The sequence below is a fragment of the Drosophila melanogaster genome, chromosome 2L (assembly GCF_000001215.4).
Source record: "Drosophila melanogaster chromosome 2L".
Lineage (NCBI taxonomy): Eukaryota > Metazoa > Arthropoda > Insecta > Diptera > Drosophilidae > Drosophila > Drosophila melanogaster.
The window spans coordinates 18,605,663-18,633,152 of NT_033779.5; the positions used below are offsets into that span (position 1 = coordinate 18,605,663).

General features: G+C 41.8%; 5 protein-coding genes across 10 annotated transcripts in view, besides 1 other annotated feature; 3 read left to right on the forward strand and 2 right to left on the reverse strand.

Moving 5' to 3' along the window:
- Positions 1-265: 265 nt before the first annotated feature.
- Positions 266-1,022, forward strand: CG31789 (uncharacterized protein). 3 transcript variants are annotated; one of them, NM_001299121.1, is made up of 2 exons: positions 266-453; positions 516-1,022. In NM_001299121.1, exons 1-2 carry the CDS (start codon positions 280-282, stop codon positions 693-695), a joined length of 354 nt encoding a protein of 117 aa, NP_001286050.1. In that variant the 5' UTR covers positions 266-279; the 3' UTR covers positions 696-1,022. The 3 variants fall into 3 exon arrangements, with proteins under 3 accessions (NP_001286050.1, NP_724118.1, NP_001286049.1); NM_165256.2 differs by having other exon boundaries at positions 516-861; NM_001299120.1 differs by having other exon boundaries at positions 516-799.
- Positions 1,023-1,169: 147 nt separating this feature from the next.
- On the forward strand, positions 1,170-3,888 carry CG10333 (uncharacterized protein). The gene is made up of 2 exons (NM_136044.3): positions 1,170-1,428; positions 1,492-3,888. The coding sequence occupies exons 1-2, from the start codon at positions 1,262-1,264 to the stop codon at positions 3,791-3,793; spliced, it is 2,469 nt and encodes an 822-aa protein (NP_609888.2). The 5' UTR covers positions 1,170-1,261; the 3' UTR covers positions 3,794-3,888.
- Positions 3,889-3,913: 25 nt separating this feature from the next.
- Atac2 (Ada2a-containing complex component 2) lies at positions 3,914-6,587 on the reverse strand. The gene is made up of 5 exons (NM_136045.3): positions 6,107-6,587; positions 5,895-6,046; positions 5,665-5,839; positions 4,367-5,598; positions 3,914-4,300 (listed from the first exon to the last, which is right to left on the reverse strand). Exons 1-5 carry the CDS (start codon positions 6,514-6,516, stop codon positions 3,945-3,947), a joined length of 2,325 nt encoding a protein of 774 aa, NP_609889.1. The 5' UTR covers positions 6,517-6,587; the 3' UTR covers positions 3,914-3,944.
- Positions 6,588-6,997: 410 nt separating this feature from the next.
- Positions 6,998-7,267: a mobile genetic element.
- A 1,409-nt stretch (positions 7,268-8,676) lies between these two features.
- Positions 8,677-10,444, reverse strand: IFT46 (Intraflagellar transport 46). Its single transcript, NM_136046.3, has 2 exons — positions 9,972-10,444; positions 8,677-9,846 (listed from the first exon to the last, which is right to left on the reverse strand). Exons 1-2 carry the CDS (start codon positions 10,155-10,157, stop codon positions 8,782-8,784), a joined length of 1,251 nt encoding a protein of 416 aa, NP_609890.2. The 5' UTR covers positions 10,158-10,444; the 3' UTR covers positions 8,677-8,781.
- Positions 10,445-11,593: 1,149 nt separating this feature from the next.
- MESR3 (Misexpression suppressor of ras 3) overlaps positions 11,594-27,490 on the forward strand; it is a 44,521-nt gene continuing 28,624 nt past the window's right edge. For 3 of the 4 annotated variants that reach the window (NM_078873.4, NM_001273612.2, NM_001299122.1), the window contains exons 1-2: positions 11,594-12,062; positions 26,081-26,112. The gene's annotated coding sequence lies outside the window, so the exon portion shown is untranslated. The remainder of the gene's footprint in view (positions 12,063-26,080; positions 26,113-27,490) is intronic. The other variant, NM_001273613.2, reaches the window with a different exon arrangement.

Here is a 27,490-nt window from a genome sequence, read left to right on the forward strand (position 1 = left end):
AACCGATAAAGCTAACTTAAAAATGCCTTAATAATGAATGTACGCAAAGTTAATAGTCAAGTCCAGATATCACTAATTAAAAAGACTGCTAAAGAAAAATGATTTAATGAATGACCAATCACATTGATTGTCTCTAAATATAGTACTTAATTGGTCGGCCTTCTTAGAAACTGATAATAAAATTTGGCTCTTCAAAACAGATAAGTTTTGGGTTTTCTACGGTCCGTTTTTCTATAAAAGTGAGACACCAATTGGAGAATATTTCATTGACCCGATATAATGAAGGCCTTGCAATTCGCTCTTGTATTTTCGGCCATTCTGGCCATTGCCTTCGCTGCAAATGCCAGTTGGGGAGCCAAATTGTCCAGCAGTAAGTTGGTCAGCACTCAGAACGTGACCATCTACAAGAAGGCCAACCAATATGTGAGCAGTCTCATCAGTTTCCCACTGGCGGTCAGTAGAAATATACCTTTTATCAAGAAATATTCTTAACCTTCTTATTCAAAATTAAACAGGGCCAGAGCAACACTAAAACCATTCGGTACATTAGCATAACTGATAGGTTTACCAACAGTTCGGGACCTTACTCCACCTTGTGGTCCGGTGGACCAGGATTCATCAATGCCCAGGTCAATGTCACAAGCCAGTTTTCTCAAGGAATCAATGTAACTGCTCAATTTTGGGTGGATGCCTAAACCTACAACTTTTCCGTATACAAATTTTAAAATATTCTGTTTTGCAATGTATTTTAAATGTAATTCCGAATTGGTAAATAATTATTTTCAAATCCCAAGTCGATAAACTAAAAGCAACATAATAAAGATGTCCTGAAAATTGACGATAATGTTTAACGCAGTGGAATTCAACTATTATTTAACTATTGCTTAAAAAAACTTTCAGAAACTGAAGTCTATAACTTAGTCAATTTACTTTTGTAGTTTATTTAGATATATGAAAACTTCACGGGAAAACAGTTTAAAGCAGTTTTTATTATTAATATTATTTTTAATATTATTTTTATTAAAAAATAACAAAATATGTTTAATAATATTTGTATAACTGTTATATACAGAATGTGTATTATGAATTTATGTTTATTTGTATGGCTGTCACTGTTATTTTAAAAACCCAACCGTTATCGATAAGTGTGTTGTTCCTGATAGTGGTTTCCAGTGGTATTTATGGTACGGTCCTATTATCAGCTGTTTATTTCCACAAGCCGAAAAATTTTACAAGTTTTTAATTAATTTGTAAGGAAAGTATGGTTAACGATAAAAAGCGTCGCTCACGATCGCGGGAGCGTCACAGGGAGGATCGTCCGGCCGTGGGCAATCCGCGGGATCGAGAGCGAGAGAGGGATCGTGTGAGGGAACGAGATAGGCAGTTCGATAGGGAGAAGGAAAGACGCCAACGTCGCTCGCGTTCCCGGTACGTTTTACTTTGAATTATGGTGAAATAAGTCTCATAAACTGATAAACTCATGTGTTCCAGAGAGGACCGCAACAGGCGAAGGTCACCCGAACGTCAAAGGCCTAGGGATAATGTCCGAGAAAGGTCAAGAGAAAGAGGTGGTGGCGCCGGTGGTGGAGGAGGAGGTGGTGCGGAAAAGAAGGCCAAAATGGATACTGGCGATGCCCCACCCAAACCTTTAATTGTTGACGACGAGGAGCAACAGGACGGCAAGGAAGCAAAGGTGAAGAAAGAGCCGCTTTCGCTGGAGGAACTGCTGGACAAAAAGAAACGCGAGGAGGAAGCCAGAAGCAAGCCAGTTTTCCTAACCAAGGAGCAAAGAGCCCTGGAGGCCATCAAGCGACGCCAGGAGGAAGTGGAGCGCCAGCGAGCTGCCCATGATGCTGCCCGTGAGCAAATGGCTGCCGCCAGCAAGGTCAGTATCTCTATGGGCACGGCCATGGCATCAGGAGCTCCGCCGCCTGCAATTGTGGCACCGCCACCCAAACCGGATCGTCGGGAACGAGGAGGTGGTCGGGATCGAGGCGACAGAATTGACAGAGGAGAACGTGGCGATGACAAGCGAGCTGAAGACCTCACCCACAAAGACAAGGAAAAGGAATTAGAAGCCATTCGAGAACGCTACCTGGGCATAATCAAGAAGAAGCGCCGGGTTCGCCGACTCAACGACCGCAAATTTGTTTTTGATTGGGATGCTGGAGAAGATACCTCCATTGACTACAACAATCTCTACAAGGAACGCCATCATGTGCAATTCTTTGGCAGAGGAAATGTGGCTGGCATCGATATCAAAGAACAAAAGCGTACCCAGAGCAAATTCTATGGAGATCTGCTGGAAAAAAGGCGAACCGAGGCGGAGAAGGAACAGGAGAAAGTGCGACTAAAGAAGATGAAGCGCAAGGAGGACAAGCAGAAGTGGGACGATCGACATTGGTCCGAGAAGGAAAATGATGAAATGACTGAACGCGATTGGCGTATCTTCAGGGAGGACTACAATGTTACAATTAAGGGTGGGAGAATTCCCAATCCCATCCGAAGTTGGAATGAGTCCGGATTTCCCAAGGAGATCATCGACATTATCGACAAAGTGGGCTACAAGGAACCAACGCCCATTCAGAGGCAAGCTATACCCATTGGTTTGCAGAACAGGGATATTATTGGCGTCGCTGAGACCGGTTCCGGTAAAACATTGGCATTCCTCATACCCCTGCTCTCTTGGATTCAGTCCTTGCCCAAGATCGAGCGTCTGGAGGATGTGGACCAAGGACCCTATGCCATTATAATGGCTCCCACGCGTGAATTGGCCCAGCAAATCGAGGAGGAAACAACCAAGTTTGGACAACCTTTGGGCATACGAACTGTGGTCGTTGTGGGTGGTTTGTCAAGAGAGGAGCAGGGCTTCCGCCTGCGATTGGGCTGCGAGATTGTCATTGCTACGCCAGGTCGTCTCATTGATGTGCTGGAAAATCGGTATTTGGTGCTGAACCAATGTACATACATTGTCCTCGATGAAGCCGATCGTATGATAGACATGGGCTTCGAGCCAGATGTTCAAAAGATCTTGGAGTACATGCCCGTCACCAACCTGAAGCCCGATACCGAGGAGGCTGAGGACGAAACAAAGCTGATGGAGAACTTCTACACTAAGAAGAAGTACCGCCAAACCGTGATGTTTACGGCAACGATGCCTCCGGCTGTGGAAAGATTAGCTCGCACATATCTCCGGCGACCGGCAACGGTTTACATCGGATCTGTTGGCAAGCCGACAGAGAGAACAGAGCAAATAGTGTACATGATGGGCGAGAACGACAAGCGCAAGAAGCTTATGGAGATTCTTTCGAGGAAAATCGATCCACCAGTTATTATCTTTGTTAATCAAAAGAAGGGCGCCGATGTTTTGGCTAAGGGTCTGGAGAAACTCGGCTACAACTCGTGCACATTGCACGGTGGCAAGGGTCAGGAGCAGAGAGAGTATGCTTTGGCTGCTTTGAAGTCAGGCGCAAAGGACATCCTGGTGGCCACCGACGTCGCTGGTCGTGGTATCGACATCAAGGACGTGTCCTTGGTTATTAACTATGACATGGCCAAGACCATCGAGGATTACACACATCGTATCGGTCGTACGGGTCGTGCCGGCAAAACCGGTTGTGCCATTTCGTTTGTCACCAAGGACGATAGCGCTTTGTTCTACGATCTAAAGCAATGTGTGTCTGCAAGTCCTGTCTCGACCTGTCCGCCGGAGCTAATGAATCACCCGGAAGCGCAGCACAAGCCTGGCACGGTGGTTACCAAAAAGCGCAGGGAGGAAAAAATATTCGCCTAAATTTGGCAAATTCTAAGCAGAACTACTTTAGGTTAAAATTTAAAACTAATAAAGTTGGGTGCGCCAAAGCCATACCTTGGCAACCAAAAATTCTCTTTCGAAATAGTCTTTTGAAACTTTAGATTCATAAACCATTTATTTGAAAAAAGTCTCATCTTTGTAATCTCAAAAAGAAGGCATTTCTGCTCTGTTTCGAGTCCAGAGGCAGATACTTGTCATAAAAGTCCAAGATGATTTCCTCCATCTTAAATCCGAATTTCTGGTACAACATGACGGCCGCGTTGGTGGCGGAAACGTGCAACGTTATGTCCTTGGACATACATGTCTGGATAAGGTGATATAACATGAAGCTGGCGATGCCACTGCGTTGCCAGCACGGCCGCACCGCCATGAATGAGATGTAGGCCTCGTTGTAACCTACGTCGGGCACTAGGAATCCGCAACCGATGACCAGTTTCTTGTACAACGCCACTACACTGTAGTCCGGGTAGCTCAAACACTCGCTTACTAAAAGGGAAAAAATCATACAAATTTGTACATTAAAAAAGCTAAAAAGAAAATCATGAAACCCACCATCAATGTTTGGCCAAAAAGTACTTTGGAGTAATGCGTTTACGGCCGGAATATGCTGCGGTCTCACAAAACAGAAGTCGATGGTAGATCTTGTGGGATGAGATCCGTTTACTCTATGCTGCAGCTCGCACATAAGCTTCAGCCATGGAGGAGCCATCGTTTCGCTCCGAAAGATAAATGGATGAAGAACTCTTTGAGAGTAGGGCGATTCAAAGAGCTCGTATTGAGTGCATCCCGCCAGGCGGGCGTGAAAGGAGCTCCTTGCATCTTGTCGTGAATGGGCTAACAACTGATATCTGTCAAGAATTTCGGCCTTCTGATGACCCAGCATCTTTAGGCGTGCTCTTCCCAGGGGATCTATGTGCTCGTCCAAGTTAAATATGTGTCGATTGTGGTCCCTTTTCCATTTTCGAAGAGAAAGTTTTCGATATAGGCGCCGCACATAGGCAGGTATGGATATGTGGCACTGATGCTCCAGTGCGAATATTCTATCGAGTCGCTGGTACAACTTCTGTTCTTCGTATGCATTTATTAGTTTGAGATTTTCGCTAGGAATGGCCATGTCATCGGGATCCTGCGCCTCCTGCAACCAGGGCCAATTTCGCCGTGGTTGTCTGACAAATCCACTCGGTTTGCAAGGCTCTAGGATAGAGGATTTGCTATTTGTCGTGACGTCATCATCTTGCATTATCTCTTCTAGTGGTTCCTCTTTGATGCTTTCGTTTGCCTCTTGCGCCTGGTAATTTGTAACCTGTACGATGCGTGGCTGATAGTCGGGTGATTCGTCCTCTTCTGGCTTTTCATCTTCTACCTCGCCTTCTTTTTGTTCCTCGCTGCTTTCGGCTGCAGGTTCTTCTGTTGATATGGGTTTGGTCTCATCAGCGGTATTTGGTATGGCAAAATTTGTATCCATGTCGAAAAGACCTTCATTATTCAAAGGTGCGTGAAGCAACGGCTCGGTCATGAAGAAATCATTTTTACCCGCTCCAATCAGGGGTGGGGGCATTATGCCTGGTAGGTTACCAAACATGGTAAAATCATCGCTTTCCAAACTTTCAGCCAGAAAATCCATCAGGCCTGCTTGGACCATGCTCATAGGCTGATTCTGTGGTTCTTCCTCCTTCTGACTTGGTGGCGCTATATTTTCTTGAAGAATTGGTGGCCCTGGAAGCGTTTCCTGTGACAAGGGTGAAGGTTGTGTTTGTATCTTTGGCAAACGGCCCATGTAGGGACTGGAATAAAAGTGAAAGATTTTAATGAAAGGAACGCATAGTTGTATTCAAAATTAATTATCTTACATTGTTCGCGCACAGCCCTCTGTTGAACTGGGTTTCTCAGCTTCTGCTTTAATAAGCGGTGGGTTATCCTGGGCATGATCCGCCACTGAGATCTCGCTGCTACAGCTGGTCTCGTCCGCTGCAGGCAACCGCTTTTCAATACGCATTTGTAGCCGCAACTGTTGCTTTTTCTCATCTGAAATGTGACGACTTGTGAAATCTATCATATCATTAACTTAAGTGGCACTTACATTCTTTGAGAACGCTTCTTGGGGTTTGAAAGGGCTTGGCCAGTTTCCACCAGCCGTTCTCCTGAAAGACATCCAGACCAGACTGAAAGTACTCCGGACTGTTGTGGGACAGTGCGCCGGATACGGAACCAGTCCATTGCTTGCGACGCCGCCTGAACAAGGGGAATAAATTGAATGTGTTCTCCGGAAATTATTCATTTACGAATACTTACACATTGGGACCGAATATATAGTTCCAGTTCTTGTCCACAAAACTGATGATGTGCGTGCGCCAATGGAAGAATCCATGGTGTCCCAAGCCCTTTTGTTTGATGGACAGATTGTAGAGCGTTAGGGTGAGCACCAGCAGCCAAGGTATCCTTTGGCGCACGATCACTTCCTTAATGGGTTCTAGATCTGAGGGTATGACCGATTCCTTAGCTTTATCCAGCACACACTTGACGCACGTGAACTCGAAGAAAACGTCGCCTAAAAGATCTCCGGGCGTGCAAGCATGCGGCAGGCATTTGATGTGAACCATCCGCCTGCATTCCTGGCACTCCAGGTAGTTGTCGTCCTCCACCGGCGATTCACAGTAGCGGCATGGTCCCTGGGGATCATCCCAGTTACTGGGCCGATTCATTTACTCAGTAAAACAGCACAAATTGCAAGTTAAAAACAATCAACAAAATAATGTGTTGTTTGTGTGTTACCGTTTCGCACTTTTTGGTTTATACCATATATATGAGAAGCTTACATTTTGAAAATACCAAAAAATCGCACTGTGCTCGGTTCAAATTTGTCAATAATTTGAATTGGGAAAACAAAAAATAAAATTAATTTGTATTCTTAATTGATCTTTTCTGAAGCACTACAAAACATATTATTATTAAGCACTTATTTATTTATTAACATTGCCGTTTTAAAATGCCGAAGATGTCAGCATTAACATAATTTAAAATAATTTTTTATTGTTAAAATGTCATAAATAAGCATTTTTAATTAATATGGAACAGAGACAAGGCTATGGTCTTCGCATATTATATACCCTCTTCTCAGGTGTATTCAACATTTTCTTGTCACATTTTTAGAAATTGCAAGCAAATATCAAAACACTTTTTAAAAGTTTTGAGCTCTTGGTGGGCGTTAGAGTGGGCGTGGCATTCTTCTGAAACAAACTGTGATGCGTCTACATGTCTAGAATCTGATTGCTCCATCTTAGCTTCCTAACTTTTAAGTTCCCGAGATCACAGCGCTTATACGGACGAACAGAAGGACACGTTTTAATCGACTCGTCCACTGATCCTGATTACATATATATGCTTAATACTGTCGGGAATGACTTTTTCTTTTGTTATTTCTTATGCCAGTTACCTACTTTTCAACGAATCTAGCATATCCTTATGCCCTTATATACACTATATAAAAGATCCCGATTGTTTTTTATGTTCTCCCTATCTAGAAGATAAGAATCCGCTTGATTAGTACAGTCCCGTTTCGCTTGATCAAGCATGCGTTTGTCACGCCCTACGCCCACCAAGCACATTAGTACCAACGCCCACCACCCACCACCCAACGCCCAGCGTCCTTTGGCCATGCAACGAAAATGACATTAATGGGCTCTTTACGGCTTACGCATAATTAAGGCTGTTTCCGGCAGACCATCGACCATCGGACCTGGCCCCATTGCTTTTGGCCCGGTCAGTGTGTTGTCTTAAGCGGGCCTAATTAGGCATCGCCGGCTGCTGCGTTCTGGCGAAGCTGTTGCTTCTGCTTCTGCTTCTGCTGTTGTTGTGTGTTTGATGAAGTGCATGATTGGTTTATGGACTGAAGTGGGATGGTCGAAACTGCAGGCCGGCTAAGTGGGGTATTCAGTTGAGAACCAAAGCTGAACGGATCCACAATTGTTTCTTTTGTAAATCACTTTCTATTTGCCGAATGATTATTACTGCAAAGCATGCAGTTTGTGCATCTTACAGGATATGCACCTATTTACGATTTCACTTCAACACTCATCGTTTTCAATTCAATTTGAATATTGCACTTCAAGTTCTTCCCTGCCTTTAATATCTGTAGTTGAATTCCTTTCAACTTGCTTGTCTGGCGCCTCGAGGAGATTTTCATTTAATTCGCGACTGCCCGCTGGCAAGTCGAAAAGAGCGAAAAATATGGTGAAACAAATTAATTTGTTGGTGCTACTACAGCCAAAAGTATATCCCCGAATTATGTTTTAAAGTATATCTATATCTTAGTTTTGCGAAAGTTAAAATGAGTTTCACTCATAAATCACTTAAAGCTCGAGGGTAAATATTTTCTGGAAAGAGCTTGACAAATTGGATAGTCGTTTACTAGCTGATTATGACATTTACAGATGCGATGCTGGTTAGAATTTGTTTGGCCACCCATTTTGTTCATAACAACCGTATTTGCTCTCAATCACCAGACTTATTGCACCTTAGCTCCACGGCCATGGCTTGACCGTTTTCCGAACGATTTAAGGCCAGGTCCTGGCACAAAGGGAAAAGTAAGGGAAGGATATGGGGGCATCCCCCCATCGTGAGGGGCAAACAAACGCCGTCTGGCTGTCACTTAATCGAAGCCATTAGCGTTATTAGTGGGGCTGCTACCAGCCGATGCACTGAGAAAATATATACGATGCTCGATGAATATTTGATTAAATAGCATTATAAGTTATATAATTTAACAATAATTGTTAAATTCTTTGCAGTCAGGTGTAATTGTGTCTGGATCTCTATTACACTTCTTTAGTAGATACAAAACAGAAATTAAAAATAAATTGTAAGCTATAAGAATAAATATTTTATTAACTTTAAAACATATATTTTAAGAACAAATTATGTTTTGATTTCCTTGATCATTTGTATGATTTATGTTTTATATGCATCTATTATTCCCACGCCTGACTGGCGGCCAAGTAGAGGGCAAAGAGTGTCTGGACATTATGGATGTAGTCCGCCTGCGACTCCAAAGGTCCTTCCACTCCGAATCTCTCGCAAAGAACTCCCACGTATTCCGCTACAGAAATGTTCTGCTGCAGACAGGATCTGTAGGCCTGATCAAGGGCATTAATGGTTTGTTCATCGCCAAAGGATCTCGGCCAATCCTCCAGGAGGGCATCTATGTCCTTTCTGGGCTGGACATCGTACATTGACTGAGTCATATGCACTTGTTCCACCTCAGTGATCCACTTCTCTATATCCTTGCCCGATCGGGCGGTGGGAACCAGTGATGCGGAGGAGGCGTGACGCGGATTTCGCCCCATGCTGCCACTCAGTACCGACCGAAGTTTCATATTCAGCAGACTGGGCTCACTTTGAGCGCCAGAGGGCTCATCGAGCAACCATAAGCCCAATTTCTCCAAGTGATCGTTCAGATCCTTCTGGCGTTGGGGCTGCAAAAGAGGCGGAGCCTGGACTTTCAGAAGGGCATCCACATCACCCACAGCGGGCACAAACTCGGGGATGAAAGGTTGCAGGTGAAACGGAGTATCGATCGTTTGCGGGGTGTATTTGACGATGTAGGGAAAGAGTTCCTTGAGTTCTCCGGGCACGGACAGATCCTCCCATTTGTCGGCACTCATAATAAAGGATTGATCATCCTGCCGCTTAGATCTTCCTGCTCCACTAGCACTTCCCCTCATGGGAAGCGTTAGCTTTTGATGTGGTAGCTTGGCTCCGCCTCTTGCTCCTCCGGATCCCATTCTGCCACCCATTGCGGCCTCCTCGCTGCCCGAGCTCAGGGTGTCATCCGGTACTTGCTTGGAACTTCGGTTGCTTCCCGGCCGCTTTTGCATGTTCGGCCCGGGCACCAGACCCGTCATTCCCACGCCCATGGTCATGCCCTGGGGCAGCTGCATCTCGCTGTCATCGTCATCCTCGCTGTCCTCCGCCTCGTCATCGTGATCAATGATGTCCTGCAGCAGACCATCGTCATCAGTAGAGTTGTTTTGGAACTGTTGCATGGAAGGAATATGCATATATGAAATTATTATATTCATTGAACAAGAATTGTACGCATTTAAATTGCTCCTTAATACTTATTTTCATTTCGTCACCGTGGAAATTCTTTACCACTCACCATTCGACGGTGCCTGCCTGCGGCTGCTCTTCGTACAGCTCCTTCTCCGCCCACTGCTCCTGGTCCACCACCGCCAGCACCACCTCTGCCACCGCCTGTTCCTCCATTTCGGGGCTCCATTTGAACACTGCTCAGGTGCTTGGAGTCGGGTCCGCCGATTGTGATCTCCTCGTCGTAGAAGTTCATGGCCAAGGACCAGCTGCGAGGACCCGGATTCAGATTCAGATTCAAATAGCTCTCCAGCTGCGAGTCCTCTCGAGCTATTCAGTTTCCTTTCACCGTTTTCCTGCCCACTTCCTGGCTTTCCGCGAAATTCGCACAACACTTGTCCCGCAATTTTCCGCTCCTTTTGCAGGTGCTGGGTCCTCGTCCTTGTTTCCTATCTCCAGAGCAGAGTTTTCTTCCTTTTCAGCGTTTTCCGCGTCGTTTTTTCTGTTTTCACTTGCTTACCTGCTGGAAACTTGTCAATTGCTTTGGCCAATGCCGGTGTCGATGTCGATGTGGTCGTCCTGACAACGCAACCCACTACGCTGCACTGCGAGAAATATTTTCGTGTGTTTAAACTGGAAGTACGTATATGTGCATTCATTTTTAAGAATTTGCATTATTCGAAACTGTTGTATATGACAGACAATACAATTATAATTTTTGTACACACGTTTTCTCTCTGTGCATCAAGTGGTTGTTATTGTCATATCCTTTTTGGCCTGCGTAAACATTTACAGCTGAAACAGTTGCCCTTTGTTATGGGCCAGGGTTTTAATTACATTCAATTTTTGAACCGATTTACCATCGGCGTTCGTCCTGCGTCCATTTAAATAATTTGTAGCTACTGTTTAAAGAGAATTTTATGGCGCCGATTTATTAATGAACATGCGAAATTTGGGACACTTTCAAAGTGCCCATAAAAGGCTTAACCAAATAGATTTACATTTACACAAGGCGCCGTCTTTCCGGAACTTATTTCCAAATTTCAATGCTTATAGTTTTAAGAGGTGATAACGATGTTCAAAACAACATATGTGGGTTTTTTTTGATAATGGTCTAATATCTAAAAACACCTTTTTCTTAGCGAACATCCCTTTCTTTGGACCATACGATACAAATATGTTTTTGCCCGAAAAATACCGAAGTTAAATTAATTAATGGAAAACAATCCGAAAGAGAATAAAAAACTATTTTTAAAGTTTTTATTCAATTGAAACCCTCAAGCTTTAGAACGCACGGCTGAAATAAATATGAAAGTATTAAACTTTATAAGAATGTAAAAAAAATTAATGAAATATGAAGTTTTTTTAAAATTGTTTTTGGTTTTACCGTTGTTGTTAAGACTATTTAATTTGTACAATGTAAATATTTAGTAATCAATGCATTTTTTAGATTTATTATTATTATGCGAGTCGTTTGTATTATTTATTTATTTTTATTTTATATTAATGATGTCAGTACCCAAGAGATAATGCTGTTACATATTATTTCTGAAATATATATGCCCCAGCTTCCTACGATTAATGGGTACAGCGAGAGAGCGTTAACATTTTCTGACTCTGTTAACGTGCTGTTATCTGGAACTAACAGCGACGGCAGCGGGAGTTCGCCACTTGTTTTGCCAGCCATTCATCGGCATTCGGCTTTTGAATCTTCTGGCGTGCGGACGTAAAGTAACTGCGACTGTTTCGTCTTTGGTGCGCGTATACTGGTGCCGTTTTATCACGTTGTATCTTAATAATAAGCGATAACAGCAGCAGCATTGGCCACTAATTAAATGCTGAAGTGACTGTGTGTCAATTGAATCTGTACGACTTTTGATTGAATTAAATTGCGAATTACAAAACACAAAAGCAAACGGCAATTAACGGTTATAAAGCCGGACCAGTGCGGCAATAAAAACAATTTGATCGGGTGCCAAAAGATATTTTTGCACACACTCCTTTTTTGGGATAATTAAAAGGACAGTGCTTGCCCGTGTGTGTCCTTCCGCTGGACTGGAGTGTGTGTGTGTGTAGTGGTTGTGAAGGAATTTCTCATTAAACCGACGCTAAAAGGATTACGAACCCGTTCATCTTCATCAGACCCGCGTATCGAGTAACGGTAAGTTGCGGGGGATTCCACCACATATGTACATTTATATTATCACACAGACGAATTTAATACAGGCCTAATCATTAAAAACGAAGGAGGAAGTGGAAGGGAAAGATAATCGAACCTGTTAAGTTGTTGAGTTACTAAGTAAATTTCTTTCTTCAAATATTTCCTAATTAAAACTCAAAATGTATATAGGGAATCTCTTTTTTTTCACTGTGCACATCATTAATTCCTCATCCGTTTTACGCGTTGGCTTTCACGCGACCCTCGCAAGAGTTAAAAAGGGTTGACCATGTTTTGGCCGGGGTCAATATGCTTCTGTTGAGGTTAAACCGTTCTAGGGGAATACAAATCCCACCCCGCCCTTACCGCCTTCACCACCCACATACCGCCCCGCCCCATTGCGAGCCAAACAATGAAAGCCCCCAAAAAAAGTGCCGGCAATAAAACGAAATTGTTTTGAATTATTGAGATCTGGCAGAAAGAGCGGCCTGTAACCGGATGGTAACTTTCTGGTTTGGGCTTTTTTTCATTTTGTTTAAATATAATTTATATTTGGCGCATATATAGCCAGGATCACGGGACCCGGAAAAGGACTGAGCACTCTTATAGGTGTCTGGGGGCATTAACGGTTAACATGTTTGCGGTTTTTGATTGCTGCCAAGTCCTTTTATCAGCCCATAAAACGAGGGTCTCCCAACGCCTGTTACCGCCCACTTTTGGGGCCATATGTTGGGCGTGAGGAAGTTCGAAGGGGTTGGTTCTTTGGAGTGGGTGTTGTGGTTTCTGCAAATTGGCGAAGGTTTTATAGAGTTCAGTGGAGTAACAACCAGTTTATCAATTTTGTGCGCAGCTTATAAGATAAGAGTTGTATGCAAACTGCAAAACGGGTCGCTGTACTAACAACAACAATACGGAATAACTGGGAATAAATATAACTGATTACTGATCATAAAACCATTCATTAAGCTATTCCCAAAGGGAATTTCCCATGCACCATAAATACACTTCACATACAAACTTAGGTTTAATTAACCGAAAATCCATGCTCCATCAATAATATCGAAGGGCATCATTTTCGCTTTCCTTTTTCTCCACACTCAATTGCAGCCTTTAGCCAATATTAAGATTCATTTGCAGCGAGGAGAATCTAATTTCTTGGCCAAGTCAGAGGTTATTAGCCATCCAACCACATGCAGCATTCGACAGCCCTGCGTGGCTAATTAATTTCCATTCAGTGAATGGAAATACGTATACCATGGAAAACCGCAAATTAATTTCCCGACACAACGAGAGGGAGTGAGAAAAGGACAGACAGATAGATGTTAGACAGAATGTAGCTGTTAGATCTACGAGGAGCAGTTACTGTGGACGACAGTCCGTTTCATTTGTATATTGTCCACTGTCCAGCATAACCATTTATTTGCGGCCAATATAAATTCCTCGAGTTCTTTCTGCCATTTTCATTTGTATTTGCGGCGGCTGCTATTGCTGTTTATTGTAATTTTTTATGGTCCATAGTCTATGGTTCTTCTTGGCCTTATAACTAGCGCGACTGGCGACTTCGACCTATATAAGCGATTCTATTGTGCCCAACAACGTGCTTTGGACATTTCGCAGCCAAGGCCTGAAAGCAGAGACACCAGCGCGCATTTCCACTTTCGCTTTTCATTGTGTGTGTGAAAATGGAAAATAAAGGAAAGGCAACGAAAATGTTTGCTTATCTCTGTGCCTACACATTTTTATGTGTGTTGTGCTTTGTTTTCTGGGCTCCGTTGATGGGTGTCGGGGCTTAAGGACTCTCCTTTTCGATTTTTTTGATAGTCATCAGCATGCAGAGCCACATGGCTGCTGCTGCTGCTCCTCCTGTTCCTCCCACTCCTCCTCTAATCTTCTTCAAGTTCAGCGAAAGCGAAAACGTGGTTGGAGGGTCACCATAAAAATGAAAATCGTCCTACGGTTGAAAGTTTGTCGTTTACCCACAGAGGCAACGAATTATGCCAGATTGGTTTTTATTTAAATTAGTTTTAGATTCCTTTAAGCGGAGCGCCAAGGCTCCCATGTTCGCTGAAGTGTTAAAACAGAAGATACAGAAATTGATTTTCGGGCTGAGATTGAGAACTTGCTGCCCTCCGGATTCCCTTGCCTTTATGGCCAACTCAGCTGTCCCCAGCCGACAAACGAGTTCCGCAGAAGTTTAGCCCCAGACCCGAATAAATAAACAAAAATGGCTAGCTTTTGGGGGGCTGAGGAATCCGATTTCAGTGTCGCCTATCAATGACAAATTGCACATGATTTTTACTGTCTAGCAAGCAAATGTTTTCATACACTGACTGCTGTCGCAAACTCTTTGGCTGTTCGGTTATTCTTTATATTTGTCTTTTTATTGTGTCTCCAAGTGTCAAAGCACCCCTTTTCAAAAGAGTCAAGTAATAATGACAGTTTATTAAATGCCAATTCAGATCCACATCGGCTAGCCCATGGAAAGTTTGGCAAACAGAAAATAACACACAACGCTTGATTGCCGGGCAAACTTCTTTCGTTAACCTTTTCGGCTGACCCGGGTCTCTATTCCTCATCAGCATAATCCCGAGGGGATCACAAGGGGAAAACACACACACACACACACAACTTTCCCAAGCCAATTCAAAATGAAAATACAAAAAAACAACTCCACACCCAGCCACTCAAAGATAGCTTTGGTAAACATCTCCGGCTGTAGAAACATCTCCCTCCCGGCCAGTCGTTGTATCATTTATCACAGCTTACACACCGAAAATATCATTTACATGGCAAAGGCTGTGAAAACGCAAAGTGAAATGAATTATGCTGGAGGTGATGAAGTTATCAAGACGCCATCAACGCCACAGAGGCAGAAAGCCTTCAAGTTATCAATGAGATTGATTATTTTATGAGGCGGAAAAGCGCCAACCATTTCCTCAGATGCCAATTAATGATTAATGCACCTTGCAAATTTATAAAACATCCTCTTAACTCCATTGTAGAAATTAGATATTCTAGATTTTGAGCCACACTAATAATATTTGGCAATAATTAAGTAGAATCATTAAAACCAAAAATGGGAGTATGTTTCAAATGTTTAGCACAAAATGTAAACACGTAATCTATGAATATTATGAGCATTCAATCATATTGACAGCATAAATGCGACACATATTATGTTTGCACAACAGAAAATGAATTTACTTATATACAGCTTTAACTCTACCATCGACTGCAATTCAATTTTGTGCTCAATATACCAGTTCTGTTTAAGATTATGGTAAACTCCTTTTAAAACCACGATCTGGATTGCGATAAAACTAGACCAAGTTCGTTAAACTAAAAACTATAACCGCAAAAGATATGCAAATCTTATCAAAATACGATCTTAAGTTCCATTTGTTGGAAAGAGCAATTTTTAGCCATTTTGGTCTGGTCTGGAACTTGCTAATAGCCAATTTCTAAGAAAAGTTTTTGTATTGTCTGTAGCTTTGATTGTTATATCTTCACCGTCGTTCTGCTCCATCATATCTGCTTCGCTTTGTCATTCTTTGGCATTCCAATAAACAGTTCTAACGCTTTTTGTTCTTTTCCTTTGCCACCGCATGATTGTTATTATGCTGACCCAATTTGCTCGGTATATATGCTTTGTGTGATTTTCAATTACCAAATTACTGACCCCAAAAACGATTACTAAACAGTACTTCATAACTACCAGCCAGACTACTAGTAACCGCAAGACGATTGCTTTATCAGCGAAAACTCAAATGGAGCACAGTTAGAACCGAAGAAAAGAAATACATTGACTTGGAAATGTAATTCAATTCCTATGCGTATCAATATCAATGAAGGGGGGTATGGGGGTTTTGTGTTTACTTTAGATAACTTATCTTAATACCAAACACTAGCACCAACCTCTCCGAATGCCAATACCCTTGGGTTCCTCGTATTTAATTTCGAGCAATACAAAGAAATCGCTGTCGATTAGTTTCGATTCCCTCATATTTATTTTTTCCAGCAAGTTATGAGCTCATCAATGGATTCGACAGGTTGGCTCTAACGATTTGAAGCTTGCATTTATTTATAGGACTTATCAACAATATCTACACAGGAGAAAATCAAGAATTATGCAATAAATTCACTTGAATGAATATTTTAATTTATAAATGGTTTGAAAATTTAAACCATTTTTCCTTCTTAGTCGCCTTAAGATAATTAATTAAATTGTTATCATTTAAAGTTTGGCTTCGATTTGATTTAAAGGTCTAACTGCAGCCCTGTTGTTCTCAGTGTTCATACGTATTTCTATATATCTTTGCCCCAAACCTTTATTTTATTTTGCAATTTGTTGAGGCAGTCAGTTGTTGTTGACTCTCTTCGCTGAGTCAGTTCCTCGATGTTCTGTTCTTTCCGCTGCCTTTGTTGCTGTTCGACTTTTATCATTTTGATGTCATCGAGCGGGTTCTTGTGCTCATAAAAAATCGTCTTACGGTGTTTTGCTTCTTATGAAACCTTTTTCTTCTCCACTTTTAATTTTCCATTCTTGTTTGTTTGGCTCGAGTTAGTTGAGGCGTCAGCTGGTCGTACCATAATTTTAATTAAAAATCGCTTAAAATCCTTGGAAAACTGTATGATAAAACGAAGGGGAAGATTAGGATGCATAGATAAAATAGGCAAGGGGTGGGGGGTTGGAAGATGACTGGGTGTCAACACGTGCCAAATTGTTTGTGTGTGAGTTTGTATCTGGGAAAAGTTTTGAAAACTTTGTGGAGAACAAATTGAAAGAGTCGAAAGTTGCAGCGAGCTAAAGTATCTGCAAGATATAAAAAATAAAGAACGGTAATGTTGAAGTTTCATGCGCATGCACTTCGACTTTTATCTTGTTTTCTGGCATAACACTTTGCCGAATTAACATAAGCATACGGATACAAATTGTATAATTGCCCGAAGGTGGACCTCATAGTACCATTTCATGCCGTCTCTTTCGCTCGGTGGTTGTTGTGGTGTGTTGTGGGGTGTGCCACCAGGGCGTATGATGAATTTGACGCACGTGCATGTCACACGTCACAGTGGTGGTTGTACTGCTCGTTGTAGTTGCTTTAGGTATGCTTTTGTTATCCTGTCAGGATTCGCTGATGGCGTTGTCAACATGCTGCATGTACCGCACTGTCGGCTTCCCTATTCATATCCTTACGATCAAGCGGGAATTTTAGTTTGTCATTGTGGTTGGTGACACAATAAGGGGCCACTTCCGGCCAGCGAAATCGGGAAGTAGCAAAAATTGGTTGCCTAATCAGCATACTTACTCGAAATTTTGAGATTGTTCGGAGATTTTAATCGCTTAAATCGACAAAATCATAGTATATAATATATATAATATATATTTTTAAGCCGCGCAAGGGTGTTTGGAATTTGGAACACTTTCAGGGTTGCTTTCAACCGATTCCCACTTGTACATTTCTATGTAGCACTTTCCGCTGCTTGTTCGTGCATATTTCAATCAAACTTGTTGTTGCTGGTTTTGTTATGCCTGCGGCTTACACAGCCAAATGCAGGAATTATCATACGCACCGTTGACCCAAATTTTTTAAACCAAACCAAAAAAACACCCTTGAATCAGCAAGACACAAAGACGAGCCCACATGGTGAGGCAGAGTCATTTCAAAATAATATATTTGGCAGCACGTGCAGAGCGGAAAGAGAGGGCACGATGACTGCCGAGAGAGATGGGGGATAGAGACCTAGAGGACTGCCATTCATTATGCTTAGTTTTTGGGGCGCGGTTTTTTGTCCCCTCGAATTGGGTCAGCCCCTCCAAGAGACCCCTAACAATATATGCAGTTTATATATTGTATAAAAAATGGCCCAGCATAATGGAATGGCATTTTGCTCATAGTCTCATCCCAGTTGGCCCTCGAGGGCTCACACTGATTCGCATTCTCATTCTCTGTCTTTGCTCATTAGGAGACAAAGAGCGACTTTCACTCGGTCCTGCCACTTTAGCCTGCTTTTAGGCGCTTCGGCTAATTATGAAGAAAAATTCGTCCAATCTGCAGTGGCCCCCTTTTCTCCTGGCGAAAGTGTTGGCAAGTGAACTTAGTTTCGGAGGATGCATTTTATTTACGACAAAGTGAGCTTGCCGCCAGCTGTGTGCCACAAGACTTGAAGGGGCAAGCGTGGGGCTTTTGGGGGGTCGGGTTCTGCGACGCTAAGAGCAATGGATGTGGCAAATTGTCTTTCTGGCGGAGGGGAGAGATTAATTTATAAGCTTTCTGAGGAAATCCACTTAACAAGAGAGAGGTTAAAACCTTGTCTAAAAGAAATTTAGTGAAGTTGGGCTTGTGCTTCTGCGAAGAGAGCAATTTGAACTATTGCGACTGAATTAAGTTGGTGTTCAAATATTGTAGCTACATATTTGTAAAAGTTTTAAGTTTTATTTAATACACTCGATTTCTATCTAGATATCATTCCACATCGAAATCTATCCCACTCTTCATTCCATCAATGTCTATTCAGAGAACTGCCTATTAGGCCAAAGACCCTATCGAAAGTTGATCAGTTGAGCAGCCAAATGGCTTGTCTTCTTGTCTTGTCTTGCCATGTTTAATTTCTGGCCAGCAGCTAACAAAGACTAGATTTTGACAGCTCTTTCTCTCCGTTGGCCATAGAAGGCGACCCAATGGGCCTTACATAATCCCACTGGCCATTGAGCATTTCTCGCACATGGCGCTGCTGCCCCATTGTTTGTCTGTCATTATTAATCCAATTAGTAGTTGTAATAGAATGCGGAGCGGCGCGAGGGGAGAGGGGGAAAAGTCGCGGGTTGCGCAACCCAGAAACGTGCCCCAAAGGAAATTGGGTCGAAATGTGGCACGAGACCGCGAGTGGCGAGAATCGAAGCCACTTGCAGCCAAGTTGCAAGGCAAGGGGAGCAGCATGTCAGGGGTAAGCGGCTTACCATCAGCTACTTAGCAACCGGCATTGTTTCAACGACTATGCTAATGATGCTCGATGGTGACATAAGCGGCCAATGTGCATCCACTGCAGCCAGATGCGGTGGGAAAAGGTCAAGTTCGATCCATGTAACCACATCTATGTGAACCGGTTGCGATCGAAACAAAGTCTTGGTGTTCTACTTTCATGCAACTTTAAGAAAATCACTTTTAAAAGAGGTTTGTGCTAGGGAAAATAAATAGATAAACTTATTCTAAACAATCGCACATTTTATAAAATATTTTAAGGTCTAAACTATAATACATTTTTCTGGCTAAAACTTTCATTTTTTCGAGTGAATGCAATTAAATGTTTATTAATTACAGAGCTATTCAGAATTTTCCCCACTTTATTCTAATTGCCAATGTGGGGTTTTCTTGATACTTTTATTGTACCCTGGAAGTAATTCAGCGTAAATTATAACCACAATCGCACTCGTTGACGTCTGTTTCTGTTGTTTATTTATAGTTTAATTATTTTGCTTGTTCGGCTGTATTTAGACAAGTGTTATCCCATTTATAACTAGGCTTTATGAGGTTAATGTGAACATTTGCTAATTGTCAGTGCAATTCGTGTTTTTATCGGTTCGGCGAGTGAACGTGCTCTTTACGCCATTTACGCAGATGCGGGGAGTTTGTAATTTTGGTTTTTAATTTTCAAATTTCTTATTGAGGAAACACCAGTGTATGATAAAGCAGTTCGCTTGAAAACCGGGTCTACATGTTATCATCTTTTGGTAGGTTCAAAATATTTACCCTGGGAATTGGGGAATTCAAAAAAATCAAAAGAGGTTTTCTGACATTTCGCACCACAAACTAAAGAGAGTCGTGTGTGTTTTATCGTTGTTTGCTTTATCAACTCCCAACATGTGTTTTCCAAAGTGTGATATATTTCCACTACCCCGAATCTTTAACAAATTGCCACCAACTGGCACGGACTGATAGCTCAATATTTACTTGGCTAACAATCTCAAGTGACAAACAAATGGAGATCTCAACCATCATTTTCGAGTCTCCAAGTGATGGGTTAACCTTTGACACGTATGCTAGAGACCTAAGCTGATTTACCTTGCAGGTTAGACCTAAGAAAACATTGTATACTGACCAAGTGGTGAGTAATCGCATTAGAAAAATGGACGCATGTGTGGAAAAATATTAATCATCAAGAGAAAACCAAGCGGTGAAGGAACAGACATGAAAGACGAGAAATGATTGAAGATAGCTCATTGAGAATTACAATTGCGGTTGGCAATCACGATGGATGGGATGGGATGAAATTCCTGCACATAAAAGTGCTTCCACACGAGGCATTGGCATTGATTGAAGCACACTCATCCCAGGCACACACTCAATCCGATGCGTCTCCCGGCATTATTTGCATAAGTTGTTGAACTTTAGATAAACGTTCCTGCCACTCGCTGCTCCGTGCTCCGTGCTCGGTGTTCGGTGTCGAGTGTCAAACTATCTTTGAGGTTCAATGGGTGCAAAGTGCCACAAAGCGAGAGTTTTAATTTAGCCTCGCCTCGGGTCGGGTCTCTTTCTCTCGAGCGGTTGAGCCATTCGATGGAGTTATTGCTTCGGTTAGATCCATTTTGATTTGCATAAATTGCTAGCGGGTCTGCGGGCTGTTCGAAACTACCACAACTTTTCCGTGGCACCTGGCAAAACTTTGGCTCAAATTGCTTCGACCTGGGGCAGGGAACTCACAACTCAATACTTCGAAAGCGTCACAACCAAAATAAAAAAAAAAAATTATATGAAATGCAAATAAAAAATAAACGTAAATATCAACAAAAATTTGTGCATTTCAACTGTGAACGTGACATTCATGAGAAAATGTCCAATGAACACAAATTTCCAGAGAAGTATGAATAAAATTGATAAATGAAAGAGCCATTTGTTCAAGTCAGTCGTAGACACTTTTCGTTATGTATTCCTTAATGTTTTCGTTTCTATTTTGCTTTCGATGGGAGATGAGAGTTATTTTGAATTTCAGAGAACTTCTATTCATTTAGAGAACAGTGTTGCTGTTGTAGTTTTGCAATCACAATACAGATTGTAGGTCATGCTAATATTAACTAAATAATATTTCATAAATAAGACGACTATTTCCATTTAAATATTGATATATTTAATGCTGGAATTTTGCTAAACTAAAATCGAAAACCCTGGTGACCTTAACATATTTATTTTTCTGATTTAATCAGCCAGCATTCTTTTCCTCTCGCATTTTTCGGGTTTTTACAATTCTGTCAACATTTTCGAAACTGCCAGTGTCTTGTGCACCGCCCCACCACCCAACTGCTGATAAGCCGCGAAGCAGCCGCAAAAGCGGAACACAAACTCAAACGACATTATCATAATTGCTTATGCTTCATTACATATTTGCCAGCGAGTACATGGCGGTCATTCAGATAGGCTTAAAGCTAAAGTACTCTCCCTGCTCTCTCCTAGCAACCCGAAAACCTAACCAAACACCGTAGTCGAACCCGCTTTTGTCGACTCAGCTCGTACAAAAAAATATATATGGGAAAAACAAAAACCTATAATCACTGAATAAACAAGCTGATAAAACAAAAGCAACATATTTGTATAAGCGCAAATATTTGAGACTCAATGAGAGCAGACTTTCATGTGCCATATAAGTGAAGATAAATATAGAGATCGCCAAAAAGGGCTCGAAAAATCACTAAACGTGGCAATTTTGGGCACAGAAAATACATTTTTCAAGTATATATTTTGAGCTTGGAGTAAGGCAGGCAATATTTTTTCAAGCTAAAGGATTATATATACATTGAGATTAGATCAGCCTTTGAAAAATATAGGATTAATTCTGACACAATAACACTTATTGTTAAAAAAAGCGAATTCTAAGGCACATTTTGTTCTGTGTAAGAATTGGAATTGGAAACCGAACGCAGATCCCGATTTAGAGTCGGATGCAGACGTGGTCTTATAAGACTTTGGTAGCCGCTCTAGTCGGCCGGACTAACGGTTACAGCCCGCCCCAAAAAAGGGCATGGCCTCCACGGACATGGAGCAGCAGCCCATCCGCATCTAAAAATCATCGCCATGTGTGTCCGCTTTTTTTCTGCTCCACTGTTATATTTTTTTTTTCTGTCTCTGGCCCCGTGACTTGGCGATTTTATTTTCGCTCCATTTGTGGCCATAAATATTCAGTCAAGTGTCATCGTTGTGGCATGTCTAGTGGAGTTTGAAATGAAATAGATGCAGGCAACTGAGAAAGACAAAAACGACGAGCATATGAGAAGGCTTAAAACGAGTTAAGTCACTTCTGTGGTCGCGACCAAGTGGCCTCCTCCAGCTGCTCCGCCTCCGGTTCTCCGGCTGTCCGCTCCTCTGGTCCTCCGAGTTGCAAAACCGCGACTCCCCGCACCCCTTTTGGAACCGCTCCCGGACTTCCAACTGACTGCCAATTGTGGCAGCGGTAAAGATTTCGTTCGCTGTTGTGTGTGACCGCAGCTGAGACCCGCAGGAGATGTACACAGAGCAAAATGCACTGGCCCCTAAACGAGTATTTAATAAAAAGGCATTTAAAAGTGTTAGGTGCTGAAACAAAATGTTGAACTTAGATTTAAATTATTGTAAGACATAGAGTATATAAAAAAGCTTCTTTTTTTCACAGAACTCCAGTTCAACTTAAATTGTATAGTTTAGTTGAAAAAGGTTACATTTCCGCTTAATTTGTTCTGTGCATATAAAAACATAAAAAAATGGCGATGGAGAACCAAACAATGTGGCCAACACAGATGGGTCAGACCTAAAAAGGGGGTCTTGGATGGCGAAAAGAGTAGATGTGGCTCTGTAGCGGGTGTTGGGCCAAAGTTATGGCGTTGGCCAAAGCGTTCCAACAGAGCTTAGCAAAAACGAGGGAACCAGCGGCGTGGGCGGTTCAATGAAGTTATCATCGCTGCAGATGAATAAATTTTCAGTGAACAAGCAAAGGATGTAGATTATCGTCGATAAGCACGACGGATTGTTGAGCGCTAAAGTCATGGTGAGATAAAAACAGATTGGATTAGGTGATCGAATCTGTTATTTAAATGGGACATAGCAAGAAAGTAAAAGCTTTATTTATTAACCTCAACGGTTATAGGGTTTATATTATTATTAGTAAAAAAAATAATGAACGATTTGTCTTTAACCAATCAATTCAGTCTTCATTGCAACTCCTCGAACAGCCCTCGTTGCAAAGTAGAAGCACTCACGGAAGTGCAATGCATGTAAAAGAATCATGAATCTGATGAAGTATTCAAACCAGCTACTAAAAACACTCTTACGCACACATGGGTCTTAACTCCTTGGCACAGGAAGCTGCCAGGATTAACTGGCCACTTGAACACGATTAGGAGTGAAGGGAGGACATGCAGAAAGAGTTGGCAAGAAGTGAGTTATCGAGATGCTGGCGAAATATATTGAGATTACTAATCATTGAACACTTATCGGGCAATGAACATCAGTCTCGCCAAGCTAGATAGAATTATCTCTGCCCCCCGCCATCACTTTCTTACAATCATTCCCCCTCTTTCGGTCGCCCTGCAGCCCCCCCCCTCTCTCTCTCTCTCTCTCTCTCTCTCCCTCTTTCTCTCCGCCAGCTCAATCACCCGCACGTGCTTGCGGGTTAGAGCGGTTTAGCGGTTGTTCACGCTCAATTTGCATGCATTTCATTTAGGCGGTGAGCATGGCCCTCCATCCATCTCTTTCGACCGCTCTATACCTCTCTCTCTTTCGCTGAATTATATATTTGCTTCTTTTCGGTTTGCTGGATTGCTCAAAGTGCACGGCCAGGTCACGTTTTTGATATTTCATTCAATCAAAACAAATTGCTGTGGTCCGAAGCCCTGGACCACCGCTCTTAAATAAATAAAAAATGTACCTCAACAATCTAAAAAAAAATGCCTGACCAAGCCAGTGGCAAAATCTTTTTGCGGTTAACTTATTTCAGCGCTCAGGTCGTTAGGCAAACGACCGTAAAAAAAAGCCCAGATCGTAAAATAGAAATTAGATTAAACATCATAAAAATGCTGGGCACAAGTAACTTAGATTCTAATAAAAAAAAAAAGGAAAAAGAAACAAAATGGGGCGGCGAGGGCGTGTCCTGAAGGAGTTTAAAAATTGCCAATTCCTGGCAGGCACTTTACTAATTGACAATTTCCAACTGAAAAAGAAAAACTTTTCTGTCGCTCTTTTGTCGTTTTCTTTTTGTAATAACCCCAAAGTCAGTCATTTCGTCTAAGCCATTAAAAAATTAATTGGCTGCCTTCCCTTCGGGCGGAACACGCCCCATACATCGCACTAATGCCGCTTTTAGCCAAGTTAAATGCTTCCCACCCAAAACAAACGCCCCAGAAGAACAAGCCAAACAACGCACAACAGCGAAAAAAGGGCTTGTCGTCGTCGTGGTTGAAAAGGAAGTAAAATGCTTGGAAAACATGAGAAAAGCTGACTCAAGAAAAGCGAAGCTACTATCATAGAGTTATTAGGGAATAAGCAGATACCTTACTTATAATAAATTTAAATTTAAATAAATAATTTCCGGCTGTTTAATTTATCGACTTTTTAAATTATTTGCTAAAGGTCAAATCTACCGAATTATTATAATATTTTGATTAAATATTTAGTTGAACATTTCTTAAGCAAATAATAATTTCATTTAATTTACTCAGTCTTCCTGCTCTAGTTGGCCAACTAAGTTATGAATAATATCCGGCCATTTTTCTACCCTTATTACGAACTTCCTGTACTATGTCAGTATACCCTTTCTAGCCTAGGGCATTTGAGAAAACGTTTAATCTTGCCACAAACTTCTAATTTTTATTGCTTCGCTTTGTCATTAGCTTTTTGCTTTTATATATATAAGTATTTTTCGCCAGTTTGTTTTTGTTCCGTTCAGTTGTTTTGTTCGAGTGGTTCTCCAATTGTCGGGCTGACCTTTTGTAGGAACCCCTCCAATTATGAGTTTTTCGAGTGAGCATCTCTCACTCAATTTGGCGCAATTTGTATTTTGTTTTTGCCAAATTCGACTCATTGTTTATTGTTTACGCCGCGTGGGTTGACCGAACTGACGCAACCAGTCGATATTTTTGTCCCACCATAATTACAATATGTATATAATGTATATGACGCGGATTGCGAGCGGATAAGATAAGATTCTGTAAATAATTCCCACTTCCGTTGCCGGCCGACCGACCTTCCGGAACCCAAACAATTGATATCAATTAGCGAGGCAAGTGAATCACTCTAGAATTCCTAATTGATAAGTCAAAAGGTTCTGATTAAGCTCAGACATGAGTTATTGGTGGGGGTTAATGCAGAGCAATGCTCCCGAATGCTCGGGACTTCTTCACGTTTCTCACATCGGCTGAAGGCATTTTTATGCACTTCATTTATAAATGAAAAGGCTTCATCCCAGTTATGTGCCCCTTCAGCTGGGAAAAGCGCAGGAGCTGGGATGCGGATGGGAATGGAGGAGCTGTAGCTGGGACATGAAGTCCCGGACGGACAACCCTTAACCGTGTATAGTCTGTCGGTCGGTCCACTGCCACTGCCACTGCCACTCCAGCCAGACAGTGTGCAAATTTTAATGAGTTGGAAATTTAATACCCGGCGAGAAGATTGCAATGCGATGGACTGGGGAGATTTCGACTGCGGTAGGTCAGCCCATTGGAGCGCGAGCGATTCAATTTTGCTCGCAGTGAACTTTTAAATTTTCCGTGAATTTAATTGAAATTGAATGGAATAAGGAGAACGAGTCAGACGGCATCACCTTGAACTTGTCTAGAGCGAATGTCGTCATTTGATTTGAGTTTGTGATCTGAAACAAATATGCCAAGTAATTGAGTTGATTTCGCATTGGAGAACTGTTTTCGCTTCCGCTGATTCTTCGCACAGTGCGCAATTTCTCTAAGATAAATGTTTTCAGTCGCAGTTGATTTGAATGCCTATTCTTGGAGAATTCGCCAAGCAAATTTTGATTAATATTTATATTTTTGCTTCTTCTCTTTGCAGTTCCTTCTTCGATTTTTTCATCGACCGGAAACGTAAGTTCCCAAATAAAATACAGTTGACATGTAGTTCTTAACCCAATTCCGCCTTCGGGCCATTTAAACTTGAAAGCTGACGTTTTATTGCGTAATTTTATGTGCGACTCATTTTCATTATCGTTGCGATTTCAAGTCACATGATCTTAAATTCCATTTACGGCTCTAATAATAATTAGCCGGCAACGAGTTGGAAACTCGTTAAAAATCCTCAAATGAGTGTGGCTCCATCCCGCTCTCGCCCCTCATCTGGTAATAGCCCCATCCCGCTCTGTGGGAGTTCTAATTGTAGTTTGAGTCGAGTCTCCGAAATAATTTACGATGCTCCAAAGTTTTTTTTTGTAGCTTTTTGTTTTGAGTTTGTGGCGGTTTTTGCTGCTAAACACTTTTGGTTTTGACTTCTACCTGGCGGTCAGAAATTCTGAGAATTTTTAAATTGCATATTGAGTGGCAGAGTTTCTTTCAACCAGAAAGGGAGACAGACTGATTTATGATGGTCTAGTAGTCTGATATGAAAATTGTGCGAAAATTTTAAAGGAAGTGAGGGATTGTTCATGAAAAATCAGCAAATCAGTATATAACATATACCTGTATGCAGTTCTAAGTATATAATCTTTATGAGACACTAAATACAGTTACTATATTATAGCTGGGGTTATTCTACTTGTAAATTAATAAATCTATAAAAACGTCCCTGCTGTTTAGATTTCCGAGTTCCTATTGAGCTGATATTGTCATTGCCATTAAATTTCACCTTCAGACACTTTACACTGCTTATTCCTTGTCAATATTTTCATTTTTTACGCTACTTTCCACTGATTGCACATGCAATTCTCAGTTCTCTCGTAATGCACGTATATTGCAAAAATTTGCTTTATGCAACAGCTTTGGCGTGTCAATCCCAATGTACTTATTCAACTGAAAGATGGTAGATACACTCGTTGTTAGTAGTTATTCAACTGTATCCGAGATATACCTATAGTTTATTATCCATCTGTAGCTATACAATAATAAGTAGCAAATAGCTGTAAATGAGTTGAGTTGAGTCAAGTTTATTGCCAATTTGTATGGATTGGCGGAGAAGCCCCTCTACAGGAGATTTCAGTATGGTTCTTTGGAACTTGATCGCGCACACATGTGACCTCCAGCTGAACAACTTAGCTTCTTGATGGTGGGAAACAAAATCTTGCATTGATATGGGAATTAAAAATAGTCATGATGATCATGATGACGTTCCTTTTGTTTCTCATTAAGTTGCATACAGTAGTTAATTATTTCGTATTCCGCTATTTTTGTTTACCTAAGTATTTATGACTTTGTTGATTTTCCTCTTTCTATTCTGTGGCATGATATCATACAGCCAAATTGCAGTAAACTT